Genomic DNA, 14660 nt, shown 5'->3' with positions numbered 1-14660 from the left:
AGAAATGGCATACATTGATCTTGAGAATAGTTGAGACATGGATCAGAGTCAAAAAGGGGAGAAAATTACTTGAAAAGAAAAGTATCTAACCGCTTAGGAAATGGTGACACGCACATCTGGTTTCATCAAATGTCAATTAATGTGTCGATCTGTGAAGTGGGACCACATTAGGGGGGTGTTAATTGCGTTGATGAATCTTACATTATGGTATAATGATAACTGGAAATGATTGTTCAAGGTGCATTTTTAAAACAATTCTCAGTCATAGTTGCCCCCAGTTATCAACACTGATTATTAAATCACTTTGTACTGTATCAAAAAAATTATCTTGACATTTTAGACTGCGTCTGTAACGTGTGATGGAATTCAATCAATGCACCTTACATCCAAGCTAAAGGTTAACAGCAAAGTGTGACCGCTGGAAATCTGAAATGAAACAAAAAAATGCTGACAATGCATTGATCAGTATCAACAGCTTGATCAGTATCTGAAATTCAACCACCTTTTGTGGACTTTCGAGTAACCAGAGATAATCGCAACATGAAGATGGAGAAGAAAAGAAGGAAGGAAAAAGGAGACAAGAAGGACAGAAACTGGGAATCTTGCTGAAGGCTCACTTCAAACTTCAAACACTTGTATCAGTATATTAAACCCAGAAGGCAAAGAGAACGTTTGTGCACGAAAAACAGAACTGATTCCAGATAGCAGTTAAACTGTCATCTGATTAAATAGGTCACGTGTCTGCACTTTAATGTCATGCAAAACCAGTTGAAGAATCGAGGCTGAATGGATATTTCTGTTTCCTTATTATTGCAGGCACATAAATGAACTGTTCGCAGGGACTGATTGATACTGATAAAAAGTTTGATGGTGTTACTCATTGGAAAAAACGTTTTCTATTGCGTCACTGAAATTCTGTAAATTGAGTTTATTAGTAAGATGATTTTTTTTTACATTACATTGATTATTAATGACTCCTTGCATAGTATAATTGTAATCTCTGATTTCCAAAGGCTGTAGTTAGTTATGCTTACAGTGACTGAACTTTTCAACTGGTTTGTGAATGTAGTTAAATAAATTAATTGCTTGCAGCAGCTTTCGTGGAATTGCCTGTATTTTGCCTTGCTGTTTTGCCAAAATCGTGTAGTTTAGACGTATTGTCTTTTGGTCAGTCAGGAATCTAACACACCCGGAAACTGAGCAAAATCCACAAGTCTCCAAGCCAATCTACAATAATAATAAATTACATTTACAAAGCGCCTTTCACGTTGGACTCTGAGACAGGGAAAGATTTGCACCCGAGCTGGGGATTGGAGTCAAGTGGGATTAAGGGCGGTGGGGGGTAGGGGGGTAGAGGTGGGAAAGAGGAAGGTCTCGGGGCGAGCCTTGAAGGAGGCAAGGGAGGGGGTGAGACACAGGGTCTCTGCGCTGGATTTCCAGAGGGTGGGGGCAGAAAGGCTGAAGACCCGATTGCTGATGGTGGCAAGACAACATTTAAGATCATGCAGGAATTTTGAAAATTAATTAAACTAAAAAAGTTCAAAATGAGCTTTAAAGTAGACCCAGAATGAAAAAACAAGTTTCCAGGCCATCGACTGGATTGCCTATTACATACTTAATGTTAAGAAAAAGTTAGCGAACAGATCACCTGTGCCAGAAACAACCTTTCACTGGTATCTGGACACCTTCAAGCTAAGGTGAACATACATCCCCTATTTCCGGGGGACAGTCCCCCAGAGGTATTGCGTTCCTGGTCAAATTTGCCCTGTCTTGAGCTCAGCCACAAACTGAGCAAGAACATTACAATTCCAAAGCAGATACACTCTCTAGAGAAACACAGCCGTTTATCCAACAATCTGCTCCGTACAGCGATGATGGTGAGTTCAACTTTTTTTGATATATGTATATATATGTTTGCTTATATATATATATCCTCTTCGATCGTGCTTTCGGTCACCCTCCCACCTCTCTGCCTTCCCACACCCCACGCCCACACTTGGGTCCGGACCCCCGACCTTCCCGCGCCTTGGGACGTCCTCCCGACGTGAACGGGCACTCTATAAATATAATTTTGTTGTTGTTGTTGTTGTTGTTGTACATATACAGTCGCCGGATTTGGTTTTCCCCCACGTTTGGAACAACAAGAACGTGCATTCAGAAACAATAGAAACGGGAGGAGGCCATTCAGCCCCTCGAGCCTGTTCCACCAGGGCTGATCTAACTGTACCCCAAGTCCAATTACCTGCCCCTTTTGCCCAGTACCCCTTAGTACCCCCACCTAACACGACAGCTATCCACGTCCGGCTTGACAACGTGAACGGGTCCAACTCCCGCAGCAGAGGGGGAGTGGGGGTGTGTGGGGAGTGGGGGGGGGTGGGGGGTGGGGGGGGGGGGGGGGGGGGAGTGCGGGGAGGGGGAATGGGGGTGGTGGGGTGGGGGGTGTGGGGGTCTGGGGGAGGGGGGAGTGGGGTGGGGGAGGGGGGAATGGGGGGGTGGGGTGGGGGTTGTGGGGGAGTGGGGAGGGGGTGGGGGGGGAGTGGGGGGGGGAGTGGGGGTGTGGGGGGTGGGGGTGGGGGAGTGGGGGGGGGAGTGGGGGGGTGGGGGGGGGTGGGGGTGGGGAGGGGGAGTGGGGGGGGTTGGTGGAGGAGGAGGAGGGGGAGGAGCCAGATTGACGGACAGGTACAGTAGGCGGTGCGGGTGGGTGGAGTCTCGGGGAAGAAGCGCGCATGCGCGGCGGACACCTCGGCTCCTTTGCCTGTTCGGCCCAGCGGCCGGGAGACGGACGGGGGGGACGGCGCATGCGCTTCGCGCGACGGAAGCGCGAGGCGGTGCGACGGTTTGGTCGGGTTTGGCAGCCAACGGTTCTCGTCGGCGCGAGGGAGGGAGGGAGGGAGTGAGGGGAAGGATGTGTCCGGTGCCGCTTCCCAGCCGCTCCTGACCACGACAGCAACCCACCAAAATACAACGACAACACGAAATGGCGGCAGGGAACATGAGCGGTAAATATGTCACCCGCATCAAAACGAAGCGTGTTGTACACTCCCTCCCTCCCTCACACACCCTCACACACACACAGCACCGGGTGGTGGTCGTCGGCTTTCAAGAGTGAGCGTGTCAGGGCCGGGGCCGGGGCCAGGACTGCACCCGGCGGGGACAGCTGCCGAGGCGCTCGTCCCCGGGAGCTGACTGGCACTCTCACTCCAGTGCTGACAGCAGAAGCCCTCATCTTCTTCATTAAGACGGAGAGAGAGGGGGTGGGGGGGAAGGGACAGGTTGTCTTCTCACCCACCCACGACTCCCTCCCCCCACCCACACACACACACAGACCCCCCCCGTACAGACCCCCCCCACACACACAGACTCCCCCCCCCATACAGACTGCCCACCCCACTCACACACAGACCCCCCCCCCATACAGATCGCCCACCCCACACACACATAGACCCCCCCATACAGAACCCCCTCCCACACACACACCCAGACCCCCCCCCATACAGACCGCCCACCCCACACACACACACACAGACCCCCCCCATACAGACCGCCCACCCCACACACACCCAGACCCCCCCCACACACACCCAGACCCCCCCCATACAGACCACCCATCCTACACACACACAGACCCCCCCCATACAGACCGCCCACCCCACACACACACAGACCCCCCCCATACAGAACCCCCCCACACACACACCCAGACCCCCCCCATACAGACTGCCCACCCCACACACACAGACCCCCCCCATACAGAACCCCCCCCCCACACACACACACAGACCCCCCCTCCCCCTCCCCATCCATCTGTGGCTGTTTTGTTTGTTTACTTTCACTGATATCACAAGTTTCGCCCGCAAAATATGCAGTCCATTCCCTTTCCCAGTAATGTCCCGTGAAACGCTTTGAGACGGATCGAAGCCGTGATAAGGCGCTATATCAAATAAAAGGATTATCATTATTATTTACTTCCACTTTCCAAGAGCAAACAAATGCCCACAACGGCTTACAGGTATTTACTGTGTTCGCTTCTCACATCCGAGAAAGGGATGCTGAGGTTAGATTATTTTACAGAACTGAAAATACTGCACGTTGGCAAGAGTGGGATAGGCGCATGAAACAGTGGGGTAATCACTGGATGGAGGTGGGCTAATCGGCTGCCAAGACCACTTGTCCCATAGGCATTTTTAATATAATCCTTGCATTTGATAGAGCGCCTTATCACATGGTTGTTTTTTTATTATTAAATCATGGACTTGACAAAAGGCTGACCCCCAACTATAGGTTGCTATGTGAGCTTTTGTTATTACTCAGGCATGAAATTGGCATGAGTTCTGTGGAGCTGCTCATGTCAATTTCATGCTTAGGTGGTAAGAAAATATTGTTGTTTGCTATAGTGATACACATATTTGACATAGCTCTTAAAATATCTCAAAGAACTTCACAGCTACTTGTTGTCAAATACAGTGATTGGGTATTAGTAGCCAATACTTATGCGAGTTTTACTGTAATGCACTGTCCCCCTGTATTTCAAAATGGCTAACTGCCGTTGGGTATGAAGTATCTTGAAAATAGACAGAAGTAGGAATCCTTTAAATGATTCAAACTCAACATGTCTTTTTGCGAGATAGTTACCATCATGTAACCGAGAGAGAATTGGGAGCCAAAATGTGTATTCCTTTTGGAATGGTCAATCAAAATGGTTTCAAGGGACAACTTTATACCATTTGGAGTCCTGTAGCTCAATGTTTAGAGCACTTGCCTCGCAAACGAGAGGATTTGGGTTCGATTCTCGACAGGCTGAAATGTTGGGCAAGTTTCCTTACTCCACACGCCTCTGTTTACCTAGCAGTAAGTAGGAACCCGGGTTGTTAGTCGATTGGTGGATTGCTTTTCCGGGGGGTAATAATTCCTTCAAAAAAATAATAATAATGAATTGGTCACTTCAATCCACGACTGTTTGTGGGACACTGCCGCGTCTTGCCCACAAAATATACAGTCAATTCACTTTACAGTATATTCTGTGAAGTGCTTTGAGATGTCTCGAAGACGTGGTATGGTTCTATATCAATTGCAAAGATTATTATTAATATGGCAGATTATTTTGCACAGCAAGGTCCTGGAATCAGCCATGAACTGATTTTTGTGGAGGATTTGTGACCAGGATGACAATCTAGAACTATTAACTGTTGGGAGTTGGAATCACCAAATTCCACCAAATCTAATTATATCCAAAACATAAAGATTGTTGGCAAGTACAAAGTTGTGGAGTGATTGTTTGATTGCCCGTCTTGCCTATCTTATACTTAGAGTAAGAGCAAGAATATGGCTCAAGTGCTGTCTGTCATTGAAAAAACCACCTGTTTATACTGTGCGTTTTTCATCAAAGCGAGGTTAGAATTCACAGGAAGCAAATATTGCCTTTGAGGAAGTTATTCTCAAACAACAAAAAGAGATGATGGCATGAGTTGACTGTGGTCGGTTTTTTTACTGTTCCTTATTTCTGTTTTCAGTCTACTGGGGAGGTCCAGCTTTAGATAATTCAGAATAAACTAATAAAGAAAATTTATTCACACTTATTTTGAATGATCCCAATTTATGATGTTTATATAGTGGTGCAGGAGAATTGATTCAGCTTGATTGTTTGACAACCAAGATATCAGCTTTTGGAATTTTCAAGTCACTTCTTTCAGGGTAGCTCAAACATGAATGTAGTTTGAAAGAACCTCCAGAAACATTATTTAGATGATACTAAATTTCCAGTTAACTACTGAAAAAACCTTGAGCAACTATAAACTGCCCTGAATTGTAATAACTGTAGCACGTAACCATTTTCCTGGAGAAAACATTTGCATTTCTTTGTGCCGAATACAAAAAAAATTACATAGCACCTTTCACATTGGGAGGACCTCACAATAAATACACTGGATAATTTACATCGACATTTAATGTTTCCATATAATGTTTACCAGTTGCTTTCCATGTAATGTTTCCATGTAACTGCTTATTCAGTATATTTTGATTTATCATGAATAATGGTGACTGACCCAGAGCAGGTTCCAATTCAGGAACGTTGTAAGTGTTATTTTGTTATGGCAGTTGAACTGGTGAATTGGAAACTAGAAAATCTTTCAAAACATTTAACACAGTATAATTTCACAGCAGTTGCAACATACATTCAAAAAGTTTTCCAAAAGTTTGCAAATCAATCTGTGTATACCAGCGACTGTCACAACATCTGTAATCAAATAGATGATCCGTCATTAATGAACCCCACTATTTATTTAAAAACTTGATATATATCCTTCAATGAGAGCTAATTTTCTTCAATTAAACGTCAACAAGACCGAGGCCCTCTTGGTTTCCGTCACTGACAGCATCACTATTCAAAGATGCACACTCCACCTTACTAAGCCAGTCCTGAACCTTGGAGTCTTGTTTGACCCTCAACTATCCTTTCTACCCCACATCTGTGCCATGACCCGCTCTGCCTTTCCCCCACTTCTGCAACTTCGCCCGGCTCCACCACTGTCTCACAAAGCAGGCCGCCGAAACCCTCATACACGCTTTCATTACATACATCGAGGCTTGACTATGCAAACTCTTTGTTTGTTGGCCTCTCTAAATCCTCCTTCCAAAGGCTACAGATCAGCCAGAACTCTGTAGCCTGTGTTCTCTCCCGCACCAGGCTCCATGACCCTATCACCCCCATCCTCACCTGACTCAATTAAGTTTTTTCAATTAAATTCATTTCTAGTGTATATAAATATGTGTACGTGGGTATATATTGCAGTCAGTTCTGATCCATGGGGTGATGTCAGTTTTTTCAATTAAGGAAGTCCAATGAGAAATCCCGGGGAAAGTCCGGTAATACTGGAGGATACTATCAAAGCAGATGAGAGGGTGAGAGAAGATTATGCAATAAGGTAATGGTAAGCTTGTCTTTTAAAAGTGCAGACGGTAGAAAAAAAGCTCGAGAAGTTCATAAATTTTGAGGTCAAGGAAAACATGTTAGGTCATCATATTTTAAGAGGAAGAAGAAATTGCCATAAACATGATTACCATAATTAGCTAAAACTTAAAATCTATTCTAACTCTGTAGGAGAGATTAATATAGGGAAAGAGTATGGTGGAAGTGATTATTCTTATTTTTTTTATAAAGAGACATGCATGATTTGATAATTTCTTTCTTTTTGAGTGCATGATAAAACATAATGGGACCAGTGGGAGTCAGTTTGTAAACATCTCAATTTTAAAGTGTACAACTCCATTAAGTTTATTCAGCAACGAATGATTCATTACATTTCTTTTCTTCTGATCTAACAAAAACTAATCTGTGGTGGTGTAAATTTATAATCACAATTAACATTTTTGCTACCATAAAGTTTCCTCAGAAATGTACAATGTTTTCTTACAATTCTACCATATTATTTCGCCTGATTCATTGAAATGAGACCGTTTAGAAAAATATTTTTAAAAATGGACAACAATTGATACTAATTATAGTTGTGTTTTGTACACAAAACAGTTGAGATAGTTACAATTACTTTTCAAAACAATCCAGTTTTGCTTTTGGAGTTTTCCTCTAAACCTGGCTTGTAAACCTAGATATTGAGCACGTAAGATTGTTGAATTTGGTGTTTTATTCCTTGATGAAGGAGATCATATTCTTTGCGTTCAACTCTTTTACGCATAGAAATCTTTTTTCGTTATTAGAAAATGTGATGGCGTTCAACGTTTAAGGCACTACTGAGGCATGAGTGGGCAAAGTAATCTCCCCCCAAAATGTATTGTTTTTAGACAGATTAATAATGGAATGGCTTGTTGAAAAACAAGCAATTACTGAAGTTTCCTGTATCCACTTGTGAACATGGGTGTTTGACATGTTTGGAAATCCTTAAAAGTATCCAAGCGGACTGAACAGAACTACTCAGCTTGAAATGTGCAAGAGCTTTGACACAATCCTCCTGCCCATAGCTCGGACCCAAATCTATCCATCGAGCAATGGTTCCACCATTGTAAAGTAAACATGGAACATTACAGATTGATCATTTTGCACTCTGATCTGTTGTGGTGCACATTCAAAATAGGTGCTGTATATAAGCTTCACACTTACTATTTGACTGTAATATTTTTGATATTCTCTTTGTCATCTAATTTTGATTCCAGTGTCTCAACATAACGGCAACAGGAGGCAGTATCTTCTTGAAAGACTTCTAGATGCTGTTAAACAGGTAAAATGCATAACATGTAAATAATATTGCATGCAGAGTAATTAAATGGGTGGGTTAATGCGACAGATTTGATTCTGTATTTGCCTACGTAACAAGATTCATTTAATTTCTGATGAGTTATATTTTGTAAAGTGCTTTGAGATATTGATTTTTATGTGAAAGGTGCTCATAGTAAAACTCACATAAGTCTTCTTTATAAATTGTATAATTGCCTCAGTCGTACATTTACCTGACTCCCATTCCGTTTCCTATAAAACCACTTAGATTTCTTTGCATTGCTGATATTAGTCACCTCCTAACTCAAAACCCCACTCCCCTACCCTCTATTATTCCTGCACTTACTGGCTCCATTGAATTGCCGGAAATGACGTCCTGATCTGTCGATGCATGCATTGAATCTCAGGAAACGTAGACTTGATCCATTGACGCATGCGCAGAAGAACTTTATTTCCTGTGATCCAAAGTGATTTCACAACTTGCCGGTAATGTCACATGCAGCGACGAGTCAAGACTTATTGCACTGCGGAAAATGTAATCTTGATCCGTCATTGCATGCGCATTTACCAGCTGTATTGAATTACAGATTGCCTGCAACTCTAACTTCGAGAACTTAATATTAAATGTTCTGGTCCCAACTGATACGACTTATACTGTACGAGTTTTACTGTAGATAAATGCAAACACTCAGACCTGATCAACATTTTTTAATAAAGAACAAAAAAATCAAAGTATTTTATCCTTCATATATTCATGTGGGAAATCACAAGATAGATTCTCCGAAGAACTTTTCTCCTTTTAGTCGTGTGAAAGCCAAATAATCTTCCTTATTCTTATGCCATATGTAACTCACAGGAGCCTGGAATCTGCCTCAGTTCTCTTTATAACTAGTCAGGAACATTGTGACCCATCCTTCAAACCTATTAATTTAAAATCATTTTTGAAATTTAAATCTTTCAGTCTGTTGCTTATTTCCAAGAAGCATCACTTGAATAACTTGCATCGTAGATTGTTATTTGCATCATTGTAGTAAGAAGCGATTGTGTAAACTGCCTTTTATCAAACTGTCAGATATGAAGTCCTGATTGAGTATTAACTTTCTCCAACTCAATGTTAACAAAGTTCAGGCTATCCAGCTTGGCTTCTATCACCTGAGTAACTAACTGTATTGATCTCCTTGGTCACTCACTCTAACTCACTGGACTTGTGTGGAATCTTGGCATTTTGTTTGACACCCAACTTTCCTTTAAATCTTTTATCCTGACACTGACAAAGTCAATTTTCTTTCATCTCTGCAACAACTTGCTTTCGAATGCAACTAAAATCTCCATCCACGCCTTTGTCACCTCGATTCTTGACTTTTCCAATGTCCCAAAATCTACCCTGCACAAACTCCAAATCATGCAGAACTTCAATGCATGTATTCTCTCCTGCAATAGGCTCTGTGAGCACATCACACCCATTGAACTGTTTTCCCATATCTCGGCCACAACCCTCCTTGGTTTGCAAAAACTAGTCTAAAAGCCCATCTTGTGTACGGCCACCTCCTAAACCTCCTGTTTTCGTCATAGCTTGGTCTCCAATTCATTATTTGTAAAGCTCTTTTGCTAAAAGTTGGAGGCATTATATAAGTATGAATTGTAATTCGTGCTATAGGGGAAAATAACATATCCAAACTGCTTTTGATTACAGTACAATTTACTTTTTAACATTTTACATTCCTGCTTCTAAAATATAGTGCCAAATTCGCTTTGGAGGAAGAAAAGAAATTGCTTCCGATACTGACAGTAGGTAAGTGGGACTGTATTCATTTTGTTGAAATTTGTTGTGAAGACTTGATTTCATTGAAAAAATGTTTCTCCTTGTACTTAAATTTTAAATGTTTGAACTGGAAGTTGCTAAAACTTCTGATCTGTGTACAAGCACATGCAAGATGTTCATATACCATAGTCAAATAAATGAATGTATTTGCAGCGATGTGTGCTTACATGCATGTTAGATGATCTGCAGCAAAATTTCAACAAATCCAAGTTTGTTCCTGGCTGATTAGTATTTTTGTTCTTACTTTGTTTAATAGTGAGTCATGAGTAAGAGTGGAAAAGAAATGCTGTGCTAATATAAATATGTTCTCCTTTGAAGCCAGACTGTTCCTCCTATTTTGAAATGTAAGGGTGTTTGTTTTCTTAATCAGAATTAAGGCTTTTTTATATAAAACTTTAGAAAGCAACAATATATAATTTTGAGGGAAAAGAAAAAAGCTGAAGTGTTTTGCTGAAGTCTTGTTCTTATAGACATAATTTATGTAAGGAAGTTATGTTAGTTAGTTACTCTTGGTGTTTCTAAAGAAAAGTTGCAGAATGATTTGTCCTGTAAATATCTGTTACACAGACAAACAATAATGTATTCTGATACTGGTAAACTATTTCTGTTACGTTTGTACATTGTACATTGATGCTATCATGTGTGAGAAGGGTGCTTTTATAGACAAGCTGTTGATCATTATAAGCAGTTTTGTCCTCATGACATATTGCACGAAAAGATATTCTCGGGGAGCATTCCAATGTTATGCTCATGTTAACTTGACTTCGGGAATTTTACTGAATTGAATGATTTGATCACCCAATGTAAATCCTAACAACACTAGCCTTTTTTAAAAAAGGTTTTCAGTTTATACATTGGCTCTCTGAGTCAAGTCTTTAATAGAAACATACAGCACAGAAGGAGGCCATTCTGCCCATCGTGTCTGTACCAGCTCTTTGAAAAGAGCTATTCAATTTAATCCCACTCCCTGCTGTCTCTCCCCATAGTCCTGCAAACTTGGCCTCCCCAAATATCTATCTAATTCTCTTTTAAAAGTTGTTATCGAATCGGCTTCCACCACCTTTTCAGGCAATGCATTCTAGATCTGAACAACTCGATGTGTGAAAACATTTCTCCTCACCTCCCCTCTGTTTCTGTTAATAACTAGTTTAAATCTGTGTCCCCGGGTTACCCACCCACCCTCCAATGGAAATAGTTTCTACTTATTCAACCTATTGAATCCCATCATAATTTTGAAAACTTCTATTAAGTCTCCTCTTAACCTTCTCTGCTCCAAGGAGAATAATCCTAGCTTCTTTAGCCTCTCCTGATAACTGAAGTCCCTCACCATCCTGGTAAATCTACTTTGCACTCTCTCTTTGCATCCTTCCTAAAGTGTGGTGCCCAGACCCGAACACAGTACTCTAGCTGAGGCCTAACTAGTGTTTTATAAAAGGTTCATCAGAACTTCCTGACTGTTGTATTCTATGCCTCTATTTATAAAACCTAGTATCCCGTATGCTTTTTTTAAACAGCTTTATCTACCTGTCCTGCCACCTTCAAAAATGTACTTATATGAACCCCCAGGTCTCTCTGTTCCTTCACCCTTTAAGATTGTACCATCAGCTTATATTGCCTCTCCTCATTCTTCCTCCCAAAATACATCACTTTGCATTTCTCCACATTAAACTTCATCTGCCATGTGTCTGCCCATTTTACCAGTCTGTCTATGTCGATTTACAGTCTGCTACTATCCTCCTCACTCTTTACTACTTTTCTTAGCTTAGTATCATCTGCAAACTTGGAAATTGTACTCCCTGTATCCAAGTCCAGGTTACTTATATAGATCAAAAACAGCAGTGGTCCCAATACCGACCCCTGGGGGACACCACTGCACACTTTTCCCCAGTCAGAAAAGCAACCATTCACCACCACTCTCTGCTTTCTGTCAGCCAGTTCTGTATCCATGCTACCTCTGTCCCTTTAATACCGCGGGGTTCTATTTTGCTTACAAGTCTCTTATATGGCACTTTATCAAACTCCTTTTGAAAATCCATATAAACTACATCAACTGCATTACCTTCATCCATCCACTCCGTTGCTTCCACAAAAAACTCTAATCAGGTTTGTTAGACACGATTTGCCTTTATCCTTGTTGGCTTTCCTTTATTAACCCATATTTTTCTCAGTGAAAATGAATTTTGTCCCAGATTATAGTCTTTAGAAGTTTCCCCACTACTGACGTTAGGCTGATTGGCCTGTAGTTCCTGGGTTTATTTTTCTGCCTCTTTTTGTACAGGGAAGTAACATTTGCAACCCTCTAGTCCTCTGGCACCACCTCTGGGTCCAAGGAGGATTGAAAGATTGTGGCCAGAACCTCCGTTATTTCCACCCTTACTTCTCTCAGTAACATAGGATGCATTCCGTCTGGACTGGGTGACTATTTATCTTGAGCACCGACAACCTTTTTAATACCTCCTCTCGGTTTATTTTTATCTTATCCAATTTCTCTATCCTCTCCTCCGATACTGTGGCATTGGCAGCACCCTCTTCTTTTGTGAAGACAGGTGCAAAGTACTCATTCAGTACATCGGCCTCCTCAAGAAGATTTCCTCTTTGGTCCCTGATTGGTCCCACCCTACCTTTGAGTAACCTTTTATTCTTTATATGCTTATAAAATACCTTAGGGTTCCCTTTTATGTTACCCAATAATCTTTTCTCATACATTCTCTTTGCCCCTCTTATTTTCTTTTTCAGTTTCCTCTGTCCTTTCTATATTTGATTATCTTCTGTATTTTGGACCTGACATTGATCATAAGCGTCCTTTTTCTGTTTTATTTTAATCTCAATTTCTTTATTCATCCAGGGAGGTTTGGATGCCCTACCTTCCCTCTTTTTCTGTCCCCGAACTATTTGGTGGTCTATAGTATACACCTAACAGAGTAACAGCTCCTTTTCTGCTCCGTAACTCTAACCAAATAGACTCGTGTTTTGGAGCCCTCAAGCACATCGTCCCTTTCCAGGGCCATAACTGTGTCTTTAATCAATATTGCTAACCCCCCCTACTTTTATTTCCTTCCCTATCCCTCCTGAATACATTGTAGCCAGGAATATTCAGCTCCCATTCCTGCACTTGTTTGAGCCAGATCTCCGTTATTGCCACTACATCATAACCCCATGTGGCAACTTAAGCCTGCAGCTCACCAATCTTGCTTATCACGCTCCGTGCATTTACGCACATGCACTCCAAGACCGACTTAGTCTGTTCTGCATTTCTCCCCTATCTGATCCCTCCTTATCCTGGATTATTCCTTATTACATTGCAATTCGTCTCTCCCAGCCCTCCATGTAACTTGTTTGTCCTCTCTAATGCTACATCCCGATTACCTCCCCGTCCTTAAAATTAGTCTTCCCCACAACATTAGTTAACTTCCCTGCGAAGACATTGGTCCCAGCCCCGTTCATGTGTAACCTATTCACCTTGTATAGGTCCCACCTGCCCCAGAACTGGTCCCAATGATCCAGGAACCTGAAGCCCTTCTTTCTGCGCTATTTCTCCAGCCGTGCATTCATGTGTTTGATCCTGCTGTTTTGATACTCACTTGCACGAGGCACGGGGAGTAATCCAGAGATCACCACCTTTGTTCCAGAAGGTTTGAGAGTTAAATGGTTAAAAGTAGCTTTGCTGGACGGCTTGAGGTTGGCTTCTGCTTGCATTTCATATTTTCCCGAGAAGATGTTCACTCCTCTGAGACAATGAGCAATCGGGTCTTTGAGCATAGATGTAAGAACAATAACATTAGTCGTGGTTGGTCCGTTTGAAACACAGAAGTCAGGTTAGACAGTATGAGTGAGGTGTTGGGCTAAGAGCTGATTGTTTCTGTTGGGCTTCCAGGAGCCACTCTCTGTGATTCTGTGTGATAGTTCTGTGATCTCTCCAATGTATGTCAAGGTGTGATCCCAGGTCTACCATTTAGTCTGGAATATGAAACAGTGCCTGGATACGTGTCTTTATCTGTGTTGTCGTCCCTGTATCGTCAGTACTAAGGGCTGCAAGGTGAGGATCAACTATATCTGAGGGCGATTCCAGAGGCTGAACTCCGACCCAGTGCTGGTTAAAAGACAGTAATGGAGATTGTCTGTCTTCTGAAGTTTTGTGTTACAGAATCAGTTGTCCCTGAGAGTTTTCCAGGGGCTGATCTCTGCTGTGTATTTTGAGGTGTGTTGTTTGTCTGGAGTATTGAGCAACCCCTTTGTGCGTGCTGTGTGGTAAATGTTTTGCTCTCAAAGATGTGTTGTGTTGTTATATGTAGCATAATTTGATTACAGATTGTTAAACCTATGTTTCATCTTATGCAATAAACTATATTCTTACCACCGCCTGTCAAATTATTAACACTCTTCCTGCCATGCTGGGTGGTCACCCACTCAATCTCCTTCTGAACTCTCAGTGGCTGTGGGGTGACCACTTCCTGAAATAATATTACAGTGATAAAGCTCTCAATTGTCAGAAAAAGGTACATTATTGTTATATTGACCTTGAGCCATTTAAATAGAAAATAAAAACACTTACATAAAAAAGTTAAAACACTTTACTTTTGCAGATTTTTATAACATTGTATTGTACTAAAT

At 42.1% G+C, this 14660-nt stretch overlaps 1 protein-coding gene across 2 annotated transcripts in view; it reads left to right on the top strand.

Moving 5' to 3' along the window:
- Positions 1 to 2826: 2826 nt before the first annotated feature.
- snx29 (sorting nexin 29) overlaps positions 2827 to 14660 on the top strand; it is a 135306-nt gene continuing 123472 nt past the window's right edge. For both annotated transcript variants that reach the window (XM_007893700.2, XM_042341041.1), the window contains exons 1-3: positions 2827 to 2999; positions 8167 to 8231; positions 9967 to 10019. In XM_007893700.2, coding sequence (XP_007891891.1) covers positions 2978 to 2999; positions 8167 to 8231; positions 9967 to 10019 — 140 coding nt within the window. In that variant the 5' untranslated portion in view covers positions 2827 to 2977. The remainder of the gene's footprint in view (positions 3000 to 8166; positions 8232 to 9966; positions 10020 to 14660) is intronic.

This window comes from Callorhinchus milii, unplaced genomic scaffold (genome assembly GCF_018977255.1).
Source record: "Callorhinchus milii isolate IMCB2004 unplaced genomic scaffold, IMCB_Cmil_1.0 Scaffold16, whole genome shotgun sequence".
NCBI lineage: Eukaryota > Metazoa > Chordata > Chondrichthyes > Chimaeriformes > Callorhinchidae > Callorhinchus > Callorhinchus milii.
This window is presented reverse-complemented; position numbering and strand designations above follow the sequence as displayed.